General features: G+C 44.0%; 1 protein-coding gene across 8 annotated transcripts; it reads left to right on the plus strand.

Annotated features, from left to right (window-relative positions):
* On the plus strand, positions 1 to 27658 carry PARP6 (poly(ADP-ribose) polymerase family member 6). Of its 8 annotated transcripts, none has more exons than XM_039237843.1 (24): positions 1 to 145; positions 1409 to 1675; positions 3528 to 3725; positions 4330 to 4407; positions 5168 to 5262; positions 5684 to 5744; positions 5984 to 6074; positions 6531 to 6597; positions 8815 to 8964; positions 10122 to 10332; positions 10849 to 10902; positions 12746 to 12841; positions 13708 to 13800; positions 14439 to 14564; positions 15830 to 15895; positions 16808 to 16875; positions 18362 to 18410; positions 18660 to 18772; positions 19520 to 19592; positions 20296 to 20365; positions 26171 to 26250; positions 26646 to 26709; positions 26873 to 26957; positions 27299 to 27658. In XM_039237843.1, exons 3-24 carry the CDS (start codon positions 3723 to 3725, stop codon positions 27399 to 27401), a joined length of 1896 nt encoding a protein of 631 aa, XP_039093774.1. In that variant the 5' UTR covers positions 1 to 145; positions 1409 to 1675; positions 3528 to 3722; the 3' UTR covers positions 27402 to 27658. The 8 variants fall into 8 exon arrangements, with proteins under 8 accessions (XP_039093774.1, XP_039093776.1, XP_039093775.1 ...); XM_039237845.1 differs by having other exon boundaries at positions 1412 to 1675; XM_039237844.1 differs by lacking the exon at positions 1 to 145 and adding an exon at positions 202 to 255.

The raw sequence follows: 27658 nt of genomic DNA on the forward strand, positions 1-27658 counted from the left end.
GCCCGTGACGGAACGACGAGGCGTGGGGGTGCGCGACCTCGCCCGCCCGGCCCGGCCCCCGCCCCTTGGCCTGCCGCTCCGCCCCCGCGGGGCGTCCCGGGCCGCTAGTCCCCTCAGCGGCGGCCGCACGCGGCCCGGGGTCGCCGTGAGTACTCGCGAGGCCGGCCTGTGGGGCTGCCGCCACGGGGACGGGGCGGGGCGGCCGGGCCGCGGGAAGGGTGTGGGGCCCGCCCCGCCTCGGCCGGGGTGGATGAAGTGAGGGTCTTGGACCGGGAGGCCCTGAGGGGCCTGCTTGACAGGCTTCGCTCAAGGCCGGGCGGCTGTCGACACAAATCGGGCACAGAGCTTCTTCCCCGGGAGGCAGGTGTTGGGTGTCTTTGGGGTCTCCGTAGGAAACCGGGGAAGAGCTGTGGCTGCTCCCTCCCCACCCCCGGGAGGCCTCGGGCCCTGCCCTGGAAGCGAGGTTGGCAGCCGGTGTTTGGGGGCTAACCTCGTCCTTGCCCTCCAGGGGCTGTACCGGAGATAGCGCTCGCCTTCGAGAATCGCCCCTCCGTGGGTTCTCCCCCGCACTCTTTGTTCAGTGGCCTGGGCTTTCTGAGAAAGGAGCACTCGATATAGAGAGGAGTAGCCCGCTTTCCCAGGACTACAAAGCTGGGAGTTAAACCCAGAGTTTAAGCATTGGGTTTGGAGGCTTTTTGACTAGGTGAAAAGTTGTCAACCCGAGAAGCGCCTGTGGACCTAGGGAAAGACCTTTGTGATACAGACTTGAGGCTTATTTACGTTTGGTCGGTTTCCTTGCAAACCGTCAAGCGCTTTGTGTTAGCTGCCATCGTCCGAATTAAAACACTGAGCTGAACAGCACCCTTCCTTGGGCACTCTTCACACAGTGTATACTTGGCCCAGCCTCTCTTGAAAGGTTCCCTCCTTCACCCCATTTAGATAAAACAGATAGATCTTCTTGCTTAATTCATTAGACAGCTCCCTTGATTAGTCATAACCACATTATAGGACAATTGGATGTAATTAGGACCTGTCAAATGTACTTAAGTCCAAGTTCCACTCTACTGATGCTGAGCATCTTGCTTGGCCTTCCTACAATTGAGTATTCTATGTATAACGTGAAAGCTTTGAAATAGATCATCTTTTAGGCTTACTCCTCTTTCAGATGTCTGTGATTCTGTGAATTTCGTGACCCATCACCCTTCCCCCCCCCCCCCGCCCTCCTTTCCCTTTTTCTTTACTTTTCAAACCCATTCTTTACCTCCAGAGGAATGGGCATTGAGAGTAGAAGATGGGAGTCCCTTCCACTGAAACACCCTGGTTTGGAAACGATGGTAGTTTCTGACTTGTTTCTTCCCTGGACAAGAAAAATTCCCTCTGAACTACCTTTTTCTCCTTGTGATAACAGCAGAAACCAAGCAGCAACAGCCCTTGGAGAGAGGCTGACATTTTCTTGACTTCTACGGTGACAAAGACCTTGAGAAAGTTGGTACTTCTGGCCTACGCTGCCAACATCCTACCACCCAGCCCAAGACCGCCCACGCTGGACATTAGTGCCTCCCTCTTCACTCCTCTGTGATCATCCAGATCAGCGCCTGACTGTTTATTTTCAAATCTCACAAACCCAGTTCAACCCTCAGATCTTCATAATATTAGTTCTCAGCTGCTCTTGAAGGTGAATGGAGTCTTGTTTTTTAAAATCATGTTTGTCTATGTGTAGACATGTTTAGGTTCGTGTATGTATCTCCCCTTTGGTTTAGATATCCAGCAGACAGGTTATTCATTCAATAAGTATGAGTTGAGGGACTGACCACATAGAAGTTAAGAGCCAAAGCCTCTGCCACTACAGAGCTGATATTTTGGTGGGAGATAAATACAAACATTTTGTATGTCAGGGCATGGTGCTGTGGAAAAACATAAAGCAGATAAGGGAGATGGATAGAGAGTGCTAGTGTGTGTGTGTTGAGGTTTTACTGTTTTCTGTAGGATGGTTAAGATGACCTTTGAGCAGAAAGCCAAAGGAGTGAAGGAGCAAGCCATATGGATATCTGAAAACCATTCCAAGAAGAGGCAACAGCAGGGACAAAGTGGTGGGAATATCCTTGTTATGTTTAAAGAAGAGCAAGGAGGCAGTTGTGGAGTTTCAGGGATAATATTCCTGTTCACATTTAGAGTTGTCTTTTTAGTGAGAGCCCCTGAAAAAGTACAAGAGTAGCCTGTGATTTTTTTTAACTTGTTATAAAAATTCCCAACTACATGCAAAAGTAGAGTATAAGAAACTCATGTACCCATCCCACAGATTCATCAATGATTAATATATTGCCATATTTATTTCATCCCCCTCCCCATACACCCATATCGTCCTTTTGGGGCTGGAGTAGTATTTGAAAGTAAATCTCAGGTATCAGACTATTTTATCTCTAAGAACTTCAATTGTAATTTCCTTTTGCATATTGTTTTTGATGAGTCAGGCAGCACTATGACTGAGAGGACAGCTATGGTGTATGTCCTGGCATTGTGCCATATGTCTTCATCCTGGATCAGTTAGTTGCCAGGCTTAAGTTAGTATTTGAGGAATAGACTACAGGCCCCTGGAGTAGACAAGGATTTAGAACAGGGGTTCTCAAATTTTATCATGCATCAGCATAACTTGTAGGGCTTCTTAAAACACAGATTACTGGACCCCATCTCTGGAGTTCCTAATTCAGTAGGTCTTAGTCAGGGTCTGAGAATTTACATTTTAAACAAGTTTCCAGGTGATACTGATGCTGCCCATAAGCCCACTGTGGTCTTCAAACCTAAGGCTCAGTAGAACCATATTAGAGACCAAGAACACCTCTGCTGGGAGTGGGTGAGACAGATACGTGCAGCGCCAGGAAGGCCTAGACAGTGGTTCTTAAATTTTGTGAAAGGGCTAGGGGTTAGTGTTTTTCTGACTATTTATTTAGATCATCATTGCATTTTTATTTGGGGAGTAGGTTCCAAGATGAGACCACTCAGACCACGTCTACCAGGGGATATTCAGTGTTGTTGAGGACTTTTTAAGTTAGCTTTGATTGTCAGGTAAAGGCTTCTAGGGATATTGATATTTAATAAGAAATAATGATTCAGTTTGAATAAATAGGTGTAAAGATTCTCAAAAGAATCTTGATTCTGATGGGGGTTGGCACTATGAAGAATGTTCCAGAATGAACTGACTAGACAAAGTAGATAACATCTGGTCCTGTCACCATCACTTTTGGCTTCAGGGGTTGATCCAGCATTATGGTCTAAGGCAGGGGCTTGCTCCAATCCCAACTCTTCAAGCTTAAACGGAACAGTAGTGTCTCATGTTTGTATAGTGCTTTGGTGGCTCATTATCTTTAAAAAACTATGTGTATAAGTGTGTGTACATGCATGCAAGTATGTCTCTGTGCAAGTGTCTGTACATTTGTCTAATAAAAGCATATCCATAAACATGTGTGCCTGTGTAAATACCATCTAGCTATTAAGTGGTGATGAAACCAACTGTTGTCTACTTTCCACAGGACAGTGACTTGTTATCACCACAACAGCAGAGCCTGCCATCCCCAGCAGATCTACAGTCAGCCCCTGACATCACCCCCTCCCTTGTCTCCCTCTGTGGCCTCCTAAATGCCCATCCCGTTGGCCTGGGTTCAGCTGGTGGTATGGAGGGGTGCTGCCTAGCACTGACCTGGGATTGTGTGTGACCCACTGACCCAATGGTGAGAACTAACTGCCCACCTCTCTAACTGGTCATCTAGGGAGAGATGGGACACCTTTTCCTGTTATTCTCCCTCCTACCCTTTTGAAAGGTAGAGTGCTTATCTGAAGTTGAAAGAAGGAGAAAGAGCAAGGAGACAGTATTACTTGGTGTGTGTACAGGTGGATTTTCTTGGGAAGGAAGGGGAGCTAAGAGAGAGGGATTGATAAGAGCTTAGGTATGCATGGGAGCTGCTTTGGGGTAATGATCCCGAAGAGGCCAGCTTGCGCTAGGACCTAGATATGCCCAGGAATCAACATTGATGTTGAAGTCTGCATTCCCACTCCCCTGGCTACCAGAGCCTCGGTCAAGAGGGCCAAAATTCCAATTCCCTGTTTTCCTCCATCCCTCCCAAGGTAGGCCATGGATATGACCAGATTCAGGAAGAGACTGAGATGTTCCCAAAGAGTGAGGTGAAGGGAGTAAAGGGAATAGGGCCTCAATTATTCTATCCCAAAGGACCTCCCATTGTATGTGGGAATCCGTTTTGTATCCTGTCACCCTACTCTGTTTCATGGGGTAATAGGGATCCAACAAAGGGTTGTATCCTTGTTTCTCATCACTAGGACATCAAAGGCCAGTTCTGGAATGATGATGATTCGGAGGGAGATAATGAATCAGAGGAATTTCTCTATGGAGTTCAGGTGAGATTACAGCCCCTAAGACCCATGTTGGATAGTCTAAATGTGTGCTTCTCCGAATTTATCAAGTAGTGAAAGATTATTCTGGAGCAGAGATTAAATGAGGATACAGTGTTGGTGCGGTCTGAGCATTGACTTGTGAGAGCTGATCTCATATTTTTGCTCTTACTTGGGACTCGTACCTTTCCCAGAGTAAACTACATCCTCTGTACGTGGAGGCTACCCATATGTTCTTGGTTGGAAATAGTGATTTTTTGACTCTTCACCAGCCAGTGGCTGTTATTCCATTCATCAAGGTCAAAATTTTTAAAAAGATATCCTGCCAGTGATTGCCTCATGCCATCACTACCCAGGGCACAGTCCTGAGCGGAAATGTTGGATTCTTCACAGGGAACCACCTGAGTTAAATTCTGTACTCTCCAGCCTGTTCTGAGTTCTCATAGAAGGGATACCTAAGTATCCCTGGTCAGAGTCTGAGAGGAAAAGTTGGAAACTTAAGGCTGTGTACTCATTAAGCAAGGCCTGCAGGTGGTCCACGGAAGCTAACTAGAGTGGAGATGGAGGGAGACTTGTATGCAAGTGATTGGTGGTTTGGGCCACCATCAAGAGCTCCTTCATAAGAGCAGGCTTTTTGCTTATATGTACTGCTGCCATTTAATTTTCCTGCTCCTGGCGTTTGTTCATGCTCTTTATTTTCCATCCCTCTTTTCCCCTCTGTTTTCCCTCCTCCCAAACCTCCCCACTGTTTTTGCTGCCGACTCAGGGGAGCTGTGCGGCTGACCTGTATCGACACCCACAGCTTGATGCAGACATTGAAGCCGTGAAGGAGATCTACAGTGAGAACTCTGTATCCATCAGGTGGGACCCCACTTCAGAAGCAAGCCACTTCTTTCTGAGCTGTTAGGAGGCTAAAGGTCTTTTATTTTTAGGGTATAATAGGGGGTCTGTGGACATGGATATATTATGAGCTTAGTGATAGGTAGTGCGGGTTGCTCAGAATACTTAAGCTTAGCTGACAGCATTGAGTAGGGACATATAGCCACTTTTCTTAGAAGTCTCCTCTATCCTAGATCCCTCTAGGCTGATAGTTTCACCTTTGAGGTAAGAAAGGCTTCTGGCCTGGAGAAAACCCTGATCGTGTAAGTGGCTTGAGACTGCAGCTAAGTCTAGATACAGTGCTACCTTCCACTCTTCCCTGGCCCCAGGCTCAGTTCTCCCTCCATCCCCAGTCTCTGTTCCCTTCTTTCTCCCTTAATGAGTCTCACCTGTATCTCTGTAGAGAATATGGAACTATCGATGACGTGGACATTGACCTCCACATCAACATCAGCTTCCTCGATGTAAGTGGTGCTAGTACCTGCAACAACATGTCTAGCTGGACTTGTGGATTTTGTCATGTAGGCCAGGAGTCTTGTTCCTGAGTGCTGCATTTGGAGCACATATTCTTCATTCCTGTCTTTCCTAGACCATCAGCAGACAGTGGTGTGTACTGTCATGTGCATGTGTGTGTCATATAGGGAAAACTTCCAAGTCCATTCCTCTCTGTTGCTAAAGTGGAAACTTTCCCTTACTCTTTTAGGAGGAAGTCTCTACAGCCTGGAAAGTCCTCCGAACGGAACCTATTGTGTTGAGGCTGCGATTTTCTCTTTCCCAGTACCTTGATGGACCAGGTAAAGGCAGTGACTTTGGGCAAGTATGGACAAGTGTAGACACTCTGAGTATGGTTTAATCCAAAGTCCTAAGTTAACTGAGCCAGAGAAAAGCTTGGGTATATACTGCAGGCCCCTGATGAGGGCTTTTCAGTTTCCTGTCATTGGTGTCCTCATTCCCTGTCACATGAGAGCCATCCCCTAAAGGCCTTCTTGGTTAATGAAATTGTTTCCTCTGGTCCCCAGATATTATTTGTCCCATCCCTTCTCCTCAAGTTCCTCATAGAAGTTGAAGTGATTTGAAATGGGTCAGACAGCTCCCAGAATCTACCTTCTGCTTCAGATGTTTTCCTTCTCCATCACTACTGTATAAGAGTACCCTTAGAATCTGAGGAAACTCATCCACTGAAATGGGGCTTTGGACTCCCAGGAAAATAGAGATATGTGTATACTAGGAGCTTTTTCTTCTCTTTGCAGAACCATCAATTGAGGTTTTCCAGCCATCGAATAAGGAGGGGTTTGGGCTGGGTCTTCAGTTGAAAAAGTAAGAACTTTGATCTTTCTGGTTATAGACACGTGAGGGAAGGAGATGGACATACAAGGCAGACCCTTGGATGCAATGTTTCCTCCCCAAAATACCTTTCTGAGATGTACCTAAGAAAGACTAAAATAAATTTGGAAAGCTAAATTTATGATTAGGTGGAAGAGCCTCTGGTTCTGGGGTGTCTGGCCTTGAGACCTCCTGGAGGTGAGAGGGGGGCTCCTCAGTACTTACCATTTAAGGAAAAGTACAACTCTGGAGTTAGGGTCATGCTCTTCATATTTTCTCTTGTGGTTTTCTCAGCGTGGGGCTCTAGGAGCTTAGATAGTTTATAAAATATGTTGAGTGTCTTGGTATACAAAGAGAAATAAATGAATTCTATATTCTACCTTCAGTGAAGTTCCAAATAGAGTCCAGTGGACACATGTTCTATTACAAGTGAATATGTAAGGTTTAGAAAGAATGTAGAGGAAGGAGTGACTCAATCTGGTGGCAGGTGGAAGGCTATGAATGAATGAATGAAAGGGAGATGATTCATGTTTTCAAGGATGGATAAGAGTTGCCTATGCAGACAGATTCTGAGCGTGAATAACATTTGCAAGGGCATAGTCAGGTGAAGCAGCATGTGTGTAGGAAGCTTCAAGTAGTTAAATGTTGCTAGGAAAATACAAGGGGAGAGTGTAGGAATTGAAGCCAGAGAACTAGGAAGGGGTCCAAGTCAGAGAGGATCTTGGGCTTTTATCTTCTAGGCAGTGGGAGCGTTGAAGGGTTCTAGGCAAAGAAAGGCCATGGTCAGACTTAGTTTTAGAGAAATGATTCCAGTAACACTGTGTAAAATAGGTAGGTGAGGGTGAGACAAGAGACCAAAGGTAGTTTAGTAGGAGGCTTTTGTAGAATTCCCAACATGAGATGATGAGGGCGTACGCCAAAGTGTGATTATAGGTGAGAATAGAGATGAAAGGTGGACTAGAGAGATTTGTGGGATATAAAATCAGTAAGACTTGAAGATTGATGTGGATATGTCGTGTGTAGTCATAAGAGCCAAGGAATGGTGGAAAATTACTCTTAGGTTTCCATCGTAGACGTCTCGGTAAATTGTAACGCTTCCAGTTTAAATAGGGGAGGAACAGGTTTATGGGATAAGGTTAGATAATTAGTTCCATTTTAAGCATGGTAAAGGTGACCTTGGGATATTCAAGTGGAAGTACTCAGTATATAGATAATGTAACAGGAGAGGTTAGAGTTGAAAATATATTTAGTGTATGGGTGGAAATTACAACCAGTGTAGAGTATGAAATTGCTGAGGAAGAGCATAGAAAAGAAAATAAGATCAAAAGCAAAACAGCCTTTAGCATCCAGACAAAATACCGAAGAAACCAGCAGGGTGGGCAGAGAAAGAAGAAACATTGAAGGTAGGTGAAAAAAGTTGGAGAAGAATAGGAAGAGAATGGTATCACAGGAGGCAAGGAGGACAGTTTCTGCAAGAAGGGTCAGATGCCAGAGAGTGTAAGTAAGAGAACTTAAGAGTTTTTGTTGGATTTAGCATTGAGGCGAGAGTAGTCATAATGAAGAAGTAAAAGTAGAAATCAGAATACAGGGAGTTGAGAAGTGAGTGGTTGGCAATGAAGTAGATATAATCAGTGTGGACTGAGATATTTAGGTGAGGATTGGAGGGGAAGGAGGAGATGTAGCTAGACTGAAGTGCAGAAACTTAAAACTTTCTGTAGACTTAAGGAAAGGAACTGGTAGGAGAGAGGGATAATTAATGGGTCAAGATCCCTAAAGAGGCAAGAAAGGGCTGAGATCTAGAACACAAATAGCCCTTCGGTCACCTTGTTTCCAGAGAATGGAGGGATTGAGGTAAGAGTAGAAACAGAAGTAGATTTTGTAGTAGGTTTGGAAAATTAAGGGAGCTGGTAACTGATGGCTTCAGTTTTCTCTGTTAAGAAGGAAGAGATTCTCAGCCGTAGGTGAAGTTACGTGCTTAATGAAAGCGGTAAGGATTTGCAGTAATAGCTTAGAGTAATGCCAGAGAGAGCTGATCAAAGACACATGAAAAAGGATTGGTAAGACTAGTAGAGGGCCCAGCTCAAATTGGAAGCCATAAGTTTAAGATAATACTTATCTTATTAGTTCTTAGATTAGTTGCTTTTCATAGTTCTATTTCTTGACCTACTCCTCTGCCTGAGTTTTGTAAGCCTGTTGTCTTTGATTCCTTAGGATCCTGGGTATGTTCACATCCCAACAATGGAAACATCTCAGCAACGATTTCTTGAAGACTCAGCAAGAAAAGAGGCACAGTTGGTTCAAGGCAAGTGGTACCATCAAGAAGTTCCGAGCTGGCCTCAGCATCTTCTCACCCATCCCCAAGTAAGTGTTCCTCTAGGAGCAGATCATCTCTAATGACCTTAGTCTTGTCTGAGCTCCTACTCCATCTTCTTGATTACTTAAACTAATCTGTTTTGCTCTCTCCCAAGGTCCTCTGAATTCTGCACCTTTAACTATTAACACCACACACATAGTCTTGTCTCTTAGGTATCTTTATCCTTGTACTTCTGACACCAATATTTATACCTTGTCCTTCATCTAAAACACAATACCTTGCTTGTGGTATATTTTTGGAGAAATATATGCTATTTTTGTCTTTTTTTTCTTTGAACCTCATCCTTTTGCCCTCTTCTAAGAAGGCAGAGTTTGAGAAAGGCACCGACTCCTTTCTCTCATGAAAGGGCACACGGATTTATTATCAAAGTTTTGGAAGTAAATACTGTCCCATTCTTTGTCCCCAGGCCTACATCGTCCTTCCTGGTGCCTTCTGATCTTCCCAAAGAAATACAAACCCATATTTGTAGTTTCCCAGGCACTGTTGTTGACAGACAGACATCAGGGTTTTGGGGTTGCAACTACTTGTTGGTTAGTATGGCATTTAGTACTTTTAATGTATAAAAACACACACATAGCATGCACATACACACACCGAGTAAATGAAACAGGCATCCTGTCCAGGGGATCAGTCCCTACCTGGCCTAGGTGCTGTAGAGATTGACCAAGACTTTGCCTCTTCCTGTCCTCCATGTTGCAGTCTGACGAACACACAAATAATGACATAAAAATCAATTCAGGTTTGTGATCTACTTGTTTTAAAAGTGTTTAAGATCCAGGACACCTGAGTAGCTCAGTCAGTTAAGTGTCCGACTTTGGTGTAGGTCATGATCTCATGGTTCGTGGGTTCGAGCCTTGCGTCAGGCTCTGTGCTAACAGCTCAGAGTCTGGAGCCTGCTTCAGGTTCTGTGTCTCCCTCTCTCTGCCCCTCCTCTGGTTGCACTTTGCCTCTTCCTTAAAATCTTAAAAATAAATAAACATTTTAAAAAATGTGTTTAAGATCTGGTGTAACTTTGCTCAAATAGGAGTTCTTTGGCTGGGTAGGTCACTTTACCCATCCTGGCTTAGGACCCACTTATCTCTAGTATTCTTCTAGGGCTCATACTGAATCCCAGTTATATAACTTCCCTTTGCTCTCTCTCCAGGTCTCCCAGTTTCCCAATCATACAGGACTCCATGCTGAAAGGGAAACTGGGTGTACCCGAGCTTCGAGTTGGGCGCCTCATGAACCGTTCTATCTCCTGCACCATGAAGAACCCCAAAGTGGAGGTGTTTGGCTACCCTCCCAGCCCCCAGGCAGGTCTCCTGTGCCCCCAGCACGTGGGCCTCCCTCCCCCAGCACGGACCTCTCCTTTGGTACATGGGCTGGGGAGGGTTTGACTTGGGTGTCAGGAGGGTGGGAATGGAAATGTGGGAGTATAGCTTCTCAAAATGAGGTGGGAGTATGGTTTTTCAGGCATCCTAAATCAAACTTGGGCATCTATCCTGAATGGATAGAATGCAGAACATTTTTTAAAAGCTGAAAACATATCCAAACTATCTGGCAAGCTTCTTTGATAGTAGGCAATGAAGTAGGGAGTCTGGGCTTGGGCATCTCAAAATGTTATGTACGATTTTATTAGGTTGTGGTTAGAACTTGGCCATCAGCTGCTGTATTAGCTTATCTACCTACCTTGAAAAAGGTTAAGGACAGGTGAGTCCTTTTCAAGAACCTTTGGCAAAAATTTTTAAAGGTCTTCTCTTCGGTTATGAGATTATTTAGGCTAATGGGACCTAGGGCGTAGCTACTTTAGGAGAATCCTAGGTGATGAGTGTGAGTTCTGTCTAGGTACTCGCTTCATAGAAGGCTCATGAGGTCTTTTTACTCATCAGGTCAGTGGTCACTGCAAGAATATCCCCACCCTGGAATATGGATTCCTTGTCCAGGTAATTGAATCCAAAGCTTCATTCCTAAGCCATTCCCTTCTTGTCTGACCAATCCGATCCTCTAACATCTCCCAGCTTTTCAGTCAAATATTTCCTGAGTTGCTCTGCTCCCAGAACTGTATGAAGTAGTGTGTGGATAGGAGAAAAGAAGGCACAGTTCCCATCCTCAAGAAGCTTACAGCATCATTGGGAGGACAACACTGCCAGACCACGACGATCAAGTGCCAAATGATTTTAAGTGCATAGGTGTCAAGATAGGAGAGGGAGTGACACTGATCTCCCTATAGATCCCCAACATCCTTGCTCAAGTGGTCTTCAGTTTTCCCTAGTAGACCTCTTCCACTGCTCAGCTACTTTTAGGTGATTTCTTTCTAAAACCTTTGTTCCCTGGACATGCTTTCTTTCATTTTTGCATCTTAATTGTCTTTGTTCACAGCATTCCTCCCACTGGCCTTCCTCCCTGTTATCTGCCTGTTGCAGTCAAGGGTCAATGCTACCTTTCCAAAGAATTCTTCACTATTACTCCAGCCCTATTAGCTGGAAGTGATATTTCCTCTCTCTGAACTTTTTTTTTAATTTTTAATTTTTATTAAAAAAATTTTCTAACATTCATTTTTGAGAGAGAGAGAGAGACTGCAAGTTGGGGGGCGGGGGCAGAGAGAGAGAGAGAGAGAGAGAGAGAGAGAGAGAGAGAATCTGAAACAGGCTCCAGGCTCTGAGCTGTCAGCACAGAGCCTGATGCAGGGCTCGAACCCACAAGCGGTGAGATCATGACCTGAGCTGAAGTCGGAGGCTTAACCGACTGAGCCACCCATCACTGAACCCTTGAGATGCTTTTTGTTTTATATGGCACCTATGTGTAGTGTACCATATGCTGCCTTGAGTTGTAATTAATTTGTATACATGTCACATCTCCCTTGTTGGCTTTTAGGGTCTGAGAAGACAATCTTTCTATGTTACTGCATAATCAAGGAGACCATTCAGCAAACTGGGTACATAGTAGGCATTCAATACATCTGAGTGAATAAAAGCCCTTTACCAGCCCAAAAGTATGTGAAATGGGAACAACTTGATTTATACAAAAGTGTACCTGGTTGAAAAAGTCATGTTTAGGCAGAGTATGGTTTTGTTGTTGTTGTTGTTGCTCTTTTGAACTAGCCTCTGTACCCAACATGGGGGCTTGAACTTATGACCCCAAGATCAAGAGTTGTGTGCTCCACTGAGCCAGATGCTCTGCCTAGACAGAGTGTTTTAAAAAATTCTTTAGCATATTGCCATATGTGCTCTAGATTTTTGCTTTCTTCCCAGCACAGAGTTGCATCTATGGCTTTGACCAGTGGGTAGGCTGATTGTTCTGGTAGTTGAAATGGCTTCTCAGGCCTCCTGCCATGATCTGAATATTCACCTGTCTCAGATGGATAGTCTTAATTACTACAACTAAGGTTAATCTTGGTTAGTACATGTTAACATTTATAGAACACTTTCATGAAAATTTTCTCAGTAATCTCAGTTCCTCTATGAGGTGAATAATATCACTTTATAAATGAAGAAACCAAGGCTCAGGTTAACCAATTTGCCTGAAGTTATATATGGTATCAAGTAGTGGTGGTGGAGGGGGGAGGATCTTAACTTAGGTCTTCAACCATGGCTGGTGTTATTTTTACTATAATATATTGCTGTAGCTATAGATTTGGGCCCTTAGACTAAGTGCAAGGCCCAAAAATAGAGTCTGCCTTAGGCACAGGCCTGGAAGAGGGAAGAGTAGTTGGAAAAGAAGCTCATATTACTTCCTATATCTGTGCCTGCACTTCCAAAAGGCTTAGTAACGATCTTCTCTTCCCAGATCATGAAGTATGCAGAGCAGAGGATTCCAACGTTGAATGAGTACTGTGTGGTGTGTGATGAACAGCATGTCTTCCAGAATGGGTCCATGCTCAAGGTATGTGCCCTAATCTGTGACTCTCTTCCTTGCACCCTTAGCCAAGGCTCTCTCCTCATCTCTCCTTTCTTCCTTTCTTCCTGGGTCTATGGTAAAGGTAGAATTTTATCCCTAATTCTTAAGACTCTAGGTGTAATTATTTTTCCTCAGAAAACAAATCTCAGCAGTCCTGTTTTGAAAGATGAGAATATATGAATTTTTTTAATATGTATTATCACTTCTCTAGTGGTCCTTCTTAAAAAATGTTCATTTTGAGAGAAAGAGAGAGCAGGGGAAGTACAGAGAGAGAGAGGGAAGGAGAATCCCAAGAAGGCTCTGTGCTATCAGCACAGACTCCGATGTGGGATTCAGTCCCATGAACCGCAAGATAGTGACATGAGCTAAAATCAGTGATGAGTAGGATGCTCAACCAACTGAGCCACTCAGGCACCCCAAGGATATATGAATATTTTTGAAGATATAATCCCTACCTAACATTTAAAAATAGGGATCAGATATTAAGATACTGATCAAGATGATTGCGTATGAGGCTGTCCTCAAGGACTCCCAAATTTAGGTGGGTGGACAGACAATGCACTGTCAGTGTGTAGAAGAGATATGAATAGTGTTGTGGAAACTCACAAGAGAGAGCATCTAACTACCTAGGGAAGTCATGGAAGACTTCATAGAGGAGATTGCATTAACTCTCAATCTTACAAGTAAGGCATTTTAATTAAGACTAATTTATAGTTTTTTCATGACGTAGAGGGCCCCAAAGTCCTACCTCATTCTAGAATTGTCTAAGGTCAGAGTTGCCCTTGTCTCCCTATAACATCACCTTATTTCACACATTGTGCCACTACTCTATGTTTAATATGTCCGTTCAGCCAGCCGTCTGTACTCGTGAGCTGTGTGTTTTCTCCTTCTACACACTGGGAGTCATGTCCGGAGCTGCAGAGGAGGTTGCTACTGGAGCAGAGGTACGGGAGAGGGAAAAGCTGCTGGGGAGCTGGTATCAAGAAGGGCGAGGGGACCTAGCAGTGTCACCTCTTTGCAATTTAATCTCCAGAAATGCTTTCATATGTAAGGGTGTTTGTGGTACTGTTGTTTGTAATAGTGAGAAAAGAATGGATACGATTCCACCTGTGGGGATTTGGTTAAAGAAATCATGGTATGTCCTTACAATAGAAATACCATACAGCTGGTATTTATGGGTAGAAAATTATAACACATATAAAAAAGAAAAGACAACAGTATGTGCAGTATAGTTCTTTTTTTAAAATTGTCTATTTAATAAAATAACTATTTCCATAGGAAAAATAATCTGCAAAGGTAGACCTCAGACTTAGCAGTAGTGCCTGTGAGGAATGAGATTTGTTTGGGGGCAGGGGCTGATTTTTATCTTTTTTTAGTCATTTTTTACATCGTTGTTACTTGAATTTTTATGAAGAGCCTGTGTTTTCAAGGGAAAAAACCATAAACATGTTTGCTTTTAGAAAGAACAGCAGAGAGAAGTGCTGAGAGCTTCCAAAGGTGGATAGACCTATGCCGGATACTATGTGACTCCCAGCACTGGAAACTCTTTAGCTTCTGCCCCCTTTCTCTTCTTTTGCCTAAGGTGGTGGATCTGCTGGTGGCCATGTGTAGGGCAGCTTTGGAGTCCCCTAGAAAGAGCATCATCTTTGAGCCTTATCCCTCTGTGGTGGACCCCACTGATCCCAAGACTCTGGCCTTTAACCCCAAGGTATTGTTGCATGGGGAAAAAGTCAGGGCTAAGGAATAGAAACAATGAAAGAGACGGGAGACTATAGGCTGTCATTCTAGTGTATATAACAGCGTGGAATGAGGGACAGAAGGAATGGAACACTTGGTTCTTGGGGACTCTTTAAACCCTAAGCTTTAGCTGTTTCAATGAATAACCGAGTTTGTTAGAAGGAGGAGAGAAGAATTATTTGCTATACTAGGGAAGAGTATAGACTTTGGAGCCTGACAGACCTGGATTCCTTTTGAGGTTCTACTGTTCCCTAGCAGAATGGTGTAAAAAAGTTGCTTAACCTTTTGGTACCTCGGTTTCCTTGTCTGTAAAAAGGGGATAATATCTACTTTGCAGATTGTTGTAAAAATGAAAAATCACATATGTAAAGTACTGTACTAGGGTTCTCTGGAGAAACAGAACCAGTAGGAGATATATAGGGAAAGAGATTTATTATAAAGAAGTGGTTCATATAGTTATGAAGGCTGAGAAGCCCCAGGATCTGCAGTTGCAAGCTGGAGGCCCAGGGGAGCCAATGGTGTAAATTCCAGTCCAGAAGCTGGCAGTCTTGAGATCCTCAAAAAGCAGATTTTTCAGTTCCAGTCCACTGGTTGGAAAAGACCAGTGTCCTAGCTCTAGCAGTCAGGCAGAGCTGACTACCTACCTCTTACTGGGCCTTTTTGTTCTCTTCAGATCTTCAACTGATTGGGTGAGGCCCACCCAAATGAAGGGAGTGCAATCTGCTTTACTCATTCTGCTGATTGAAAGGTCAATCTCATCTAGAAACACCCTCACAGACACACACCAAGAGTAACGTTTGACAAAATGTTCAGACACTCCATGACCCAGTGAGATCAACTCAATTAACCATTGATGAAATTAACCATCACAAGTACCCAGCAGAATGTCTCATTATTACTCTTACTGCTATGTATCAGGCACTATACTAGTTCTTTACAGATGTTATTTATTCCTCGGAATGATCTCTGTGAGTGTAATTTTAATCTTCATTTACACACAGGGTCCTGAGGTTGTAAGAGGTTAAGTAACTTACCTTATTACTTCTAGCTGTTAAAAGAGAACTAGTATGTGATTCCAGAACTGTCTGACATTAAATCTGTGTTCTTTCCATGACATGTCATACTGTTTCCCTGGGGCCTAGACCTCTTTTGTACATCTGGCCCTCCTTTTCATCACATCTTACTCTCCTCCACTTTTCTTCATCTGGGTCTTCTCTTCCCATTGATTCCCCACAGAAGAAGAATTATGAGCGACTTCAAAAAGCTCTGGATAGTGTGATGTCCATCCGGGAGATGACCCAGGTATTCTGCCCTCTGCCTGTCCTGCTTAAGTGCACTGTTGTGCTTGGAATCCATGGGACTGGAGTGGAGATTTAGAAATGCTACTCAGATTCCTCACTGAATTTTTTTTTAGTCTTCCCTCTTCAGCCTTCCCAGTCCTTATTCTCTGTTACTCTCTTTTTCACTCCTGATGTTTCTCTCAACTTTTACCTTTGCTGCCAGTTCCTTCACAAGTTGTTCATATTTAATGTTTTCCCCATAATTCTTAGGGAATTAGAGAAGTGAGGGAAAGACTTCTGCCCAGGGTTGGGAGGGCGAGGAGGGGGCTTGGATGTAAGGAACTAGCCCCAGGGGCCTACATCTTCTGTCCTTCTAGGGGTGGGGCAGCAACATGGAGCAGTGACCATCCTTTGACTCAAGGCTGCCCCTCACCAGACTTCCCCACCCCTCGTCTGCAATCTCTGCATGAATAGACATTCATTTGTACTCACATTTACAGGTGGGCCTCTTCTCAGCAAATCCTATATATCACAGTTCAGATTAACACATAAGATATACCTAGGAGGGATGATTTACTTGTCAGAAGGACTCTTTGCTTTATGTAAAGTTTTACCACAGGATTCCTTAGCCTAATCTTTCTGGGACATTGATTTTATTTATTTTTTATTTGAAGTCAACTTTTTAGAGCTGTAGGAATTGCGTAAAATGAGGGAGACCCACCTGCATGTTGTTTTGTAAGCATTTTCAGTCATTTTCATATTTATTTATGAGTCTTCCCAATCTGACTGGGCTCCTTGAGGGTGGGAACCCTATCTCCTCTTGCCTTTGTGTGGCCTTCAGTGCCTGCCTTGCCCCGGGCCCTGATTAGTCTGTCACAAGTGGGAGGGCTCCCACCTCTCCTGGGAGGTAACTTTATCACCTTTGTCTTAACAGGGCTCATATCTAGAAATCAAGAAGCAGATGGACAAGCTGGATCCCTTGGCCCATCCTCTCTTGCAGTGGTAAGTGATATGGATAGAATGGTTTGTCCTTCAGGGATTGCGGGGGAGGGCAGAGGTGGCAGGGGATATGGTATTAGTCATGGAACCTACACCTTTTAGAGACAGTTCCGGCATCCTTCCTGAGGCTATAGATTTTCTGGCTGCCTTTTCTTGGCGTTTTATTGATATACTTGGTCTTGATTAGAACTCAGAGCTTACCGGGAGCTCACAAATTCTGACACGATGTCTCAGATTCTCTTTAGGTGTTTCTTATTTCCCAATAGTACTCTTTGGGTATAGGAGTTAATACTGTTTCAGCTAAGTTTTCTGTGCATCCAGAGAGGTCTGTCTCTTCCTTCTATTCCCTTTCCCTGTCTCAAGGCCTTCCCTGTTGATGTAGACTGTCCAGAGCCTTTGAGGCACTATTATTATTCCCTTCGAACAAAGATTTTGAAAATTCTCTCCTGCCCTCCACCCCCTGCCCTCCTTCCCTAATCTTGATTGCTATTGTTTTCCTGGTATAGCTTTTCCCTCTTTTCCTAGTCAGCCTTTGACATCAGTACTTTCTCAATGCAACATGCTCCCTCTGAGCATCAGGAATGACCAGGCATAGACTATCCAGGATGGCATCACAAGAAAATGGGTGAAGCACAAAAAAAGACAAACTCTATCCACTATATGAGATAACACTCCCATGCGGAGTCCTCAATGTTTTATGCCTTTGTTCTCTCCTGCCCTCTGAGTTGAGCCAAAACACAGACCAGTCTATCCTTGAATCGTAGGGAGAGTTGTTATAGTTTCTTCTTTGTCTTTCTCCAGCCCAAACAGTAACTTTGTCTCCATTCCTTCCCAAGCTCAAGAGCCCTGAAGGATTCCTCTGAGCCCCAGTTGTATGTTTCTAAGTCCCAAGTATAAGTTGTCACCATGCTAATACAGATCCCTGCTTTCTAATTTATTGTTTTTTGTAGCTGATCTTATGTGCTCTTCCTTTATCTTAATGTTTATTTATTTTTGAGAAAGAGCATGTGCGCTCTTGTGCACGCAAGCGGGGGAGGGGCAGACAGAGAAGGGGGGACAGAAGATCCAAAGTGGGCTCTGCGTTGACAGTAGTGGGCCCACTGTGGGGCTCAAATCCACAAACCATGAGATCATGACCTGAGCTAAAGTCGGACGCTCAACTGACTGAGCCACCCAGGCGCCCACTTTTGTTTTATTCTTTTCTCTTTCTAGATGTAACAGTCTCCCTTTCACCTATGTCTTTTCTTTGATTCATTGTTTACCCAGTAACTAGCTGATCTCTGGTCAGTAGTTTCCCTTTTACATTTTTATACATAAGTGTTACCACAAACCGGAATATCTGGATAGTGACCTGGACATTTCACACAAGTCCAACAGCTCTGGAATCCTTACTTGTTTTCCCAGGGGTATGGCAAGAGTACCGCTTTGTTCTGGATGGTCTAACGACACGCCCATTCTGTCCTTTCCTTTCTTCTCTGTTTCATACTAGGATCATCTCTAGCAACAGGTCACACATTGTCAAACTACCTCTCAGCAGGGTAAGTGACCATTCTCCTCCTAAATTCTTTAAATTTCTGGTGAGGGACAGGGAAGGGCTCCAAACCAGCTAACCACGTTGATCCTAGACTTGCCTCATTAGCTCCGTCCATCCACAGTAGTCTCTGGGCCTAAGCATATGCTCCTTATTTGGGGTCAGTGCAAGCCTGATTTGCTCTTCATCCCCAACCCTTCCCTCCCTGATCTCCATTTCTTCTCTGTTTTCCTGACCCGACCCCCACCCTGGGCAGCAGCTGAAGTTCATGCACACCTCACACCAGTTCCTCCTGCTGAGCAGCCCTCCTGCCAAGGAGGCTCGGTTCCGGACCGCCAAGAAGCTCTACGGCAGCACCTTTGCCTTCCAGTGAGGAGGGTGGGGACTGGGGGTGGGGAGTAGGGAGGACGACAACAAATAATATGGGGGGGAGGGGGAGGGCAACTTCACTTGAGGTATATGAGTGTGTGTTACCTATGTCCAACCAATCAGTCAGATATTTCTTAATGCTGTTGTGGTAGGTGCTGTAGAGGGTAGAAAGATACATATGATACAGTCTTTACTCTCAAGCTACTTATGTTGTAGTTGAGAAGAAATGACATTTACATATAAAAAGATGTGGTTGAGGGAACAGACTGGAGGAGATAGATTTGAAAGCTGTTTTGAAGGAAGTCAGCAATTTATGCCTAACTGTGGAAAAAGAGAAAGTGAGAGAAATATTAAGAAGGGAGTGGTGGTACCTTTTTCTTAAAATAGATGTGAAGTTAGGACTGGCAGCCATATTGGGATCATTGCTCAGTTGGTTGATTTTGAAATGAATCTGCTTAACTTGAAATATCAGGACAATAGGCAGGTGAAAATACTGAACCAGCAGTTGATTTAGGATGGGACTAGCTGAAGCACAGGAAAAAGGATGGTACTGGAAATTAAGATGGAGAGTTAGCCACACACACATATGTTGCATCCCTGTGACTGTTTCCATGTGCATATCCATTGCTAGGTGTATCTGTGTTCATCATGTCCTGTGTGGGTGAGAATGGGTGGGTGTGGTGGTCTCGGATGTGCTTCTGGGAATCTCATACAATGAAGAGACATGTATTCTACCCTGCCTTACAGTGGGTCCCACATTGAAAACTGGCATTCGATCCTGCGCAATGGGCTGGTCAATGCATCCTACACCAAACTGCAGGTGAGGCTGTGCACCTTTCCCTTTCTCTCCATTCCGCTCCCTGCCCCACTCAGTTTTGGAGAAGCCTGCTCCAGACTACTGAGCTGATTTTTGCCTCAGCATCCTCAAAGCTAGCCTGCCGGGGGGGCTTCCCTAGGAAAGAGGTTGGGATTGTTTGTATAGAATGAATATGGCTGATACATATTTGACCCCAGGCTGTGTTTTTTGGTAGTTTTGGGAATGGGATTATAGCAGTAGGTAGAAATGTGAAATGCTGACTACAGCTACTGTGATGAATTAACTGGTTAGACAAAGCTTTTTAATTTATGTGACTGTTCATTCAGAAAATTGATATAAAAGACTTATTTCTTCTTCCTATGAGACTCCAGGGGATGGTTATTTTTCCTCCTCTTGGATACTTGTTCTGCAGTTCCTTTTTTGGAATTTGTACCAAAGCCTGGGGACAAGAGTATGGATTCTGAGGGAGTGACTAGTGGCTTTGCCACTCCTTACTTTCCAAGACCTCAGTATCTAGTAGGGCAAAGGGGTTAACCTGCATCCACTTTTCAGCCAATCAACTTTTCAAGAGTAAGTTCCTAGAGTTATCTGAACCAGTGACAAGGTAATTGGAGGGACAGAGGGCTGGATAGGCCTTGTGGCTGCCTAACGTACAGCCATGGGAGGGCCCAGGCTCATATTGCTCATCCTGGTGTTTCCCTGCAAGCTGCATGGAGCAGCCTATGGCAAAGGCATCTACCTGAGCCCCATCTCCAGTATTTCCTTTGGATACTCAGGTAAGAAATACTGTCTGGCTACCTTGACTCTATTTACATCGCATCCATTTTGTGAATACATACTCTTTGCTGTCTCCTCCTCCTCCATCATGGATACTTGGTCTATGTCAGCTCTCTCCCAGTCATAGATACATAATCTGTCTCTTTACATCCTCTGGTTAGAAATTTAGATTCTTTACACAGTGAGGCCAGTTATCCCCCTTTCTCTTAGGAAGTCCTCTTCTCTGTGGGGATGGTCTTATTGTAGAAGCTTGGCTCTGAGAATAAGTTAGGAAATAATTGGGAGATTGAAATGAAGCTTTTCATAGAACACATTTTTGGTGTGGGCAATAGCTTCTTATTATAGGTGGTGTATGTACACATGTGGATGAGAGGTTATATGGGAATACACTTGAATGCTTGAGTATCTTCCATTGGCTTACATTTCTGGAGACATTGTTCTCCCTGTCAACTACCTTTCAAAATTTAAACTGTCTATAATTACATACTATTATAAGAATGGAAGAGAAAGCATTTTAGTCCAAAGATAACACATGAGTGAGGTTCATATTCTAGTCAGGAGATGAGTCCAGGTTTGTTCTATTCAGAAAACGAATCTGCTTTGGAGCTCTCTCAGTGTTCCAGGTTCATGTCTTACTTCCTTTTCGGTCTTCTTTTGTTTGTGTTCTACACAGTCCCTATATAAAACGTAGCTACTATGTATTGCATATCTACTATATGAAGGAGACAGTGCTTCTATTCTTTTTTTTTTTTTAATTTTTTAATGTTTTATTTGTTTCTGAGAGAGAGAGAGAGACAGCGTGAGCAGGGAAGGGTCAGAGAGAGAGGGAGACACAGAATCTGAAGCAGGCTCCAGGCTCTGAGCTAGCTGTCAGCACAGAGCCCGACGCGGGGCTCGATCCCACGAACCGTGAGATCACGACCTGAGCTGAAGTCAGATGCTTAACCGACTGAGCCACACAGGCGCCCCGACAGTGCTTATATTCTTTTTTTTTTTTTTTTTTAAATGTTTTATTTATTTCTAGGAGAGAGAGAGAGAGACAGAGAGAGAGGGGAGGGCCAGAGAGAGAGGGAGACACAGACTCTGAAACAGGCTCCAGGCTCTGAGCTGGCAGTCAGCACAGAGCCCGACGCGGGGCTCGAACCCACGAACCGCGAGATCATGACCTAAGCGAAAGTCGGAAGCTCAACCGACTAAGCCACCCAGGCGCCCCTAACAGTGCTTATATTCTTTAAAAATTTTTTTAAATGTTTACTCATTTTTGAGAGACAGAGTATGAGTAGGGGAGGGGTAGAGAGAGAGGGAGACACACAGAATCTGAAGCAGGGTCCACACTCTGAGCTGGCAGCACAGAGCTTGATGAGGGGCTCGAACTCATGAGTGGTGAGATCATGACCTGAGCTGAAATCAGACACTCAAGCAACTGAGCCACCTAGGTGCCCCTACAGTGCTATATTTTTTATTTATTTTATTATTTAGTATTCTCTAGTAATTGTAACTGTTATAAAGATAAGAAAACTTAGATCCAGAATCAAAGAACTAGAGATATCTCTAAATTTTAAACTACTCTAACAATATCAGCAGCAACCAAATAAAAAAACTCACCAAGCCCAGTTAGGTTTATAAGTGAATCTTAAACCAAACTTTAACCAAACCAAACAAGTTATTACAGTTTTATATAAAATTATCCAGAGAATGAAAAAAGGTAGAATCATAAAAGATAAGTCAATTTAATATTATTAAAACTGAAAACTTCTGTTTATCAGAAGATACTTTAAGAAAGTGAAAAGCTACAAAACAGAAGACACAGTTACCCCAAAAGATTAGTAATAAAAACCTTTTTTTATGTTTGTTTATTTTGAGAGAGAGAGAGAGAGAGAGCGCAAACGAGAGAGGGGGCAGGAAGAGAGTGAGAGAATCCCAAGCAGGCTCCACACTGCCAGTGCAGAGCCCATTGTGGGGCTTGACCTCAGCAACAGTGATATCGTGACCTGAGCAGAAACCAAGAGTTGAATGCTTAACTGAGCCACCCTGATACCCCAGAAATGTCCTTTAAAATGTTAAAAATCAGTAAGAAAAAGAAAACCCAGTAGAAAAATAGGCAAATGATGTAAACAGGCATTTCACTGAAAAAGTGACCAAAAAATATGAAAAGTTGCTGAACTATTAATCAGGAAAGTAAAATGAAGACCACATGACTACTATTTAGCACCTTTGTGGAGTGGCAAAAATTAAGAAGTCTGGTAATACCTCTGATGGTCCTAGAAGTTGTAGATCAGCAGGATCTCTTTTATTGTTTATTGGAATATAAATTGGTACAACTACTTTGGAGAACAATTTGGTGTTTAATTTCAGAAAGCTGAGAAAATTTACCCCAGTGACCCAGCATTTTCATTCCTGCATATATATACCCAGAGGTGTACATGAGTGTTCAAAGCAGCACTGTTTGCGATAGCAAATCTTGGAAACAACCCAAATGCTGATTATCAGGAGGATGGATAAATACATTTTACTATAATCTCAGAGTGGATTATTGTTTAGCAATGAAAATGGATAAATAGTGGCACTTAACTGCATGGAAAAATCTTAGTAATAAGTTGAGCTAAAGAAAAAAAAGGCAAGCCCAGAAGACTACTGTATAATGTCTTTTTTATATTGTTTAAAAGCAAACAAAATTTTGGTGCATGTGTGTGTATGTATGATAAAACTAAAGAAATTTCAGGATAGTGGTTACCTCCCAAGGAGAGGCAGATAGTTGGGATAGGGTAGGAGCACATTGATGTAAATCAGTAGTAAAGTTTTGGTTCTTGGATTTAGTCTATAGGTTGGGTCTATAGGTATAGTGGATGATAAATAAATATATGATAGTGTGTCATGAACCAAACCTGATGATTCATCCACCCAGGGTAAGTGCCCAATAAATACCAATTGAATGTGTGAATGAATCTTATTCTGTGCCTGGGGTGCAAAGTGGGGTTGGGGTTGGGGTAGTCTTTTTGGCTTTTTTGTCTAGGTTCCTCAACTTTTATCTTTGTTCCAGCCTGAGCTTCCCTCATTAAGCTCTTGTTGTTTTCCAACTAGTGAGATTCTCCTGGTTCTTGGTGCCCACAAAATTCTTGTTTCCTGTCTATTCTCTCCCTGTTCTTTCCCACTCCCCTCTCTCACTGGCTTTTGTTTACTACTGAGTGCCTGAATACCTTAGGTAGATGGAGCCATGAATCTCTATTGACTCCTTACCTTTCTTCATCACTTTACTAATTACAGAAAAACATCATAGGACACCATCCTTTTCCTTCTTGCAAAGGCCCACTGATTATGGTTACAAAATGGCATAGAATTTTACTTTTAGTTATAGATCATCTCGTCTAGTCTTTTCTTACATTACAGTTAGGAAAGCTCATACACAGAGAATTTACACACAGCTGTGAGTAGCAGACCTAGGATTGGAATCTAGGCTTCCTACCTTCTGGGCCAGTGTTCTTATCACTATATTGGACTGACAGAGTAGGCTTTGCTTGAATGACTGAGTCTCTGAGGGCCCACAGATATGTCAGAGTCTCTATAATGTGAGATGCATACAGATGTCCAGTTTATTGTAGTTACTCTAGTGTTTAACCAATTCCATCTTACATGTTTCCATATACCCTATTCTGCTCTGGTTTTCTCTGTTCTTCCTCAGGGTATCCTTAGTTTTGTGGTACTGGGTGCTGTCTGGGAGCTGATGTAAATAGAGAGCCTCCATTTGGTTAATGGAGCCTCCACTCCAATGACTTGGCCATCGTGTGTGGGTTAAAATGAGGGCCAGTGAGAAAGGAGTTGGTAAGCTCCATCTGTTTGTTTAGTCCTGTTTAGAGATTTCTGATATGGGTATACTCTGGACACAAAGCACCCAGGGATTACTCTGGCCACCATTTTCTCAGGTTCTGGTCTTGGTAAACTGTCAGAAGATCATTGGGTCAATATGAACAGGACAGTGTGCAGCAGGATTGAGATGGGACAAGATTTGGATTGCATCAGAGGGCCATTTGTAAGACCAGCCATAGAAATCATATTGTTCTTTCTTATCCTCTGGGGTAGAACTTGAGTGGGAATTTCATTCAGAATTTTGCACTGAAATACCCAGGATGAGAAGGTCATGGTGTTTAGATTCAGAGCTAAACCTACTTAAGGCTAATGGGGAAAGTGGAAATAGAGGGGTGGTAAGTGTTGCACCCTCAGGAGGAAGAAGTGAAGAGTTTAAGTCTTGCCCTTCATTTTGTTCAGGCCATATATCTGTCGTGGGACTTTAGTGTGAGTGCATGAGGGGTTGACGGCCCGCGCAGTGAGGAAGGTCAGTCCGGGCATCCCCACTCCTGCACCATGACTATCACAAAACCAAGAACTGAAGGAGAGTGGGATTTGTAATACAATGTTCCAAGGTGGAGTGGTGGGACAGGGGCCCTGCTTATGGCCTGTAAGCGTAGCATCATTTCCCATCGTCATCCATCTCCCTCTCAGACAAACAGGGACAGACACACAGACACACACACACGTGACCGTGATAAGGCTAGGCCTGTGAGAAAGCTGAGTACAGAGACTAAAGTCCTAGTCACGGGCCAAAAACAGTGGGGAGTAGGGGCACATAAGCACTGTTTCATATCTAAATAAGAAAAATCCGGAATGAGTCTAAGTCTAAATGTTATAAAAAGGGCTATTCTCTGGGGGATAAGGATGGCAGAGGATTTATGGATTTAGACAGGGGGACACTGCAGGGAATTGGCACCGCTTCCTCAAGTCTGGGAGGACTTTCTAAAGAAAGCAGGATTCTTCAAGCTTGTTGCCATTGTGATTACTTGTGGAAAATGATTCATCACTTACCTGCTGTGCTTTCTGCTTTTTCTTTTCAGTGACTCTGGTCGTAGTTTTCTATGTAACTTTGAGACTAGAGCAGATCTAACTTGCTCTGCTTGCTTCCTCTTCACTCATTTTGCTCAGTTTGGCATTGATCCCATGTGTTGATATCACCGCTCTCGTGAGCCCCTCATTCCTGGCTCATTTCATGTGTTCCTCCCCTATCTTTGAAACTTCTAGTGATTCTTTGATATTCTCAGGATAAACTCCAGTTGTCTTAACATGGCCTATAAGGCCTGCTTGATCTGATCCTGGCTCACCATTTCCACATCATCTGTTGCTGTTCCCCTTCCATTGACTATGCTCCATATAAGCTAAATCACAATGATTTCTTTCCTCCAGACCTTCCATGTCCTTTTACCTCTGCCAGAACACTTTCTTCCTCTTCATTTAGGTAATTCTTCCTGGCTGTCACTGGGAAGCCTTCTTCAGGGGCGCCTGGGTGGCGCCGGTTAGGTGTCCGACTTTGGCTCAGGTCATGATCTCACAGTCCATGGGTTCGAGCGCTGCGTCAGGCTCTGTGCTGACAGCTCAGAGCCTGGAGCCTGCTTCGGATTCTGTGTCTCCCTCTCTCTCTGCCCCTCCCCCGCTTGCTCTCTGTCTCTCAAAATAAAATAAAGACTTAAAAAAAAAAAAAAAAAAAAGGAAGCCTTCTTCAAAACCCTAGGGCAGGCTAGTTCCCCTTCTCTAGCTCACACATTGTTCTAGATTCTCCTCATCACACTTCTTGCCATCCTGTGTTGTAAGTACTTGTTCCTTGCCTGTAGTTTCCACTAGACTAAATTCTGTCAGGGGAGATACCTTGTTATTTTATTTACTGTGTGTCTAGCTCAGTGCCTGGCACATAGTAGCCATTTTAGTAACTGTGTGATTGAGGAGTGGGTAAGTAAACTGGATTTGTTGTTCTATGACAGGAATGGGAAAAGGACAGCACAGGATGCCCTCCAAGGATGAGCTGGTCCAGAGATATAACAGGATGAATACCATCCCCCAGGTATTATTAGTTGGCACTGTTCCAGTGAGGCAGGCAGAATCCTTCCCCTGGGATAAGTTTAGGATACAGAGATGGATAGGAAACAAATGGTGGGGGAGGTAGGTAGTTTGAAGATCATTTGAAGGAATCCGGTATGTCTGAAGATGAACACACTTCCAGAGTCCTATGTGGCCTCAGTCATAAGTGTGAAAGAAGAGACTGAGTTTAAATGCAATGACATGAAAATGTAAAGATGGAAGCTATGGACCCAGTCAGACTGATATGTGAAAATTTGGGGGGGGGGTGCCTGGGAGCCCCAGATATCCCTTATTCACACCCCTAGCCATCAACAGCTAAACATCCTGCCTAGGGAAAGCTGTAACAGTCCACCTGGCTCTGCTGTCCTTCTCTTCCAGACCCGATCCATTCAGTCAAGGTTCCTGCAGAGTCGGAATCTAAACTGTATAGCACTTTGTGAAGGTAGGTGGCTCACCCAATCCCTGTATTTCTGTGTCCCCAACCTTTATTTCTGGTGCAGCTCTGCTACATGATTCAGCCGAGGGTGTTGTTGACACATCGTCTTCCCTCCCCTGCCTGGACTGTGTGACTTAAGCATTATAATTTCTGGCCCCCTTCTTCCCAGTGATTACATCTAAGGACCTCCAGAAGCATGGGAACATCTGGGTGTGCCCTGTGTCTGACCATGTCTGCACACGGTTCTTCTTTGTGTAAGTCTAGGAGGGTACCTTGGGGATTACTCTGAGGAATGAGGGGTGGGGGGTGTGATGCTGTGATTACTGAGAAAGTCTGTTCCTGTCATCTGAGACTTATCCCTGGCTTCCTGAGTGGAGCTGGCACTGGAACTTTCCCTGTGGAGGATGGGGATGGGTATAGATCTGTTTCAAGGAAATCCAATAAGCTGAATCTCTTCCACCCTAAAGAGTAGCAAGAAAGGGTTTTGGCTTCTGGGATGGAATACAGAAGCCACACCTCAAATACAGTTCCACTGGTTGACATTATTCTGGTATTCTTCTCCCTCTTGTGCTCACACTTGCCCTGTCTTTGGCAGATATGAGGATGGTCAGGTGGGCGATGCCAACATTAATACTCAGGACCCCAAGATACAGAAGGAAATCATGCGTGTGATCGGAACTCAGGTTTACACAAACTGAGGGGGCCCCAGCCCTCGTACCACCCTGTTCCCCCAGGATCCATCTGCCCTCATACAAAGGCTCAGGGGCAGCATGCGAGGCTGCCCTGAGGAATCAAGGGGCCATGACCAAGGGGCAGGAAAAGGATAGAAGAGGCGGCCTTCATGGTGGAGACTGACCCAGGAACCACTCCACGTTTGGATGGCCCAGACTGACTCCCTACTCCTGATTTTCCCAGTTGACTTCACCCCGTTTGTAAATAAAACAATAAAATGGAA

This window comes from Hyaena hyaena, unplaced genomic scaffold (genome assembly GCF_003009895.1).
Source record: "Hyaena hyaena isolate Hyena2069 unplaced genomic scaffold, ASM300989v1 scaffold_130, whole genome shotgun sequence".
Lineage (NCBI taxonomy): Eukaryota > Metazoa > Chordata > Mammalia > Carnivora > Hyaenidae > Hyaena > Hyaena hyaena.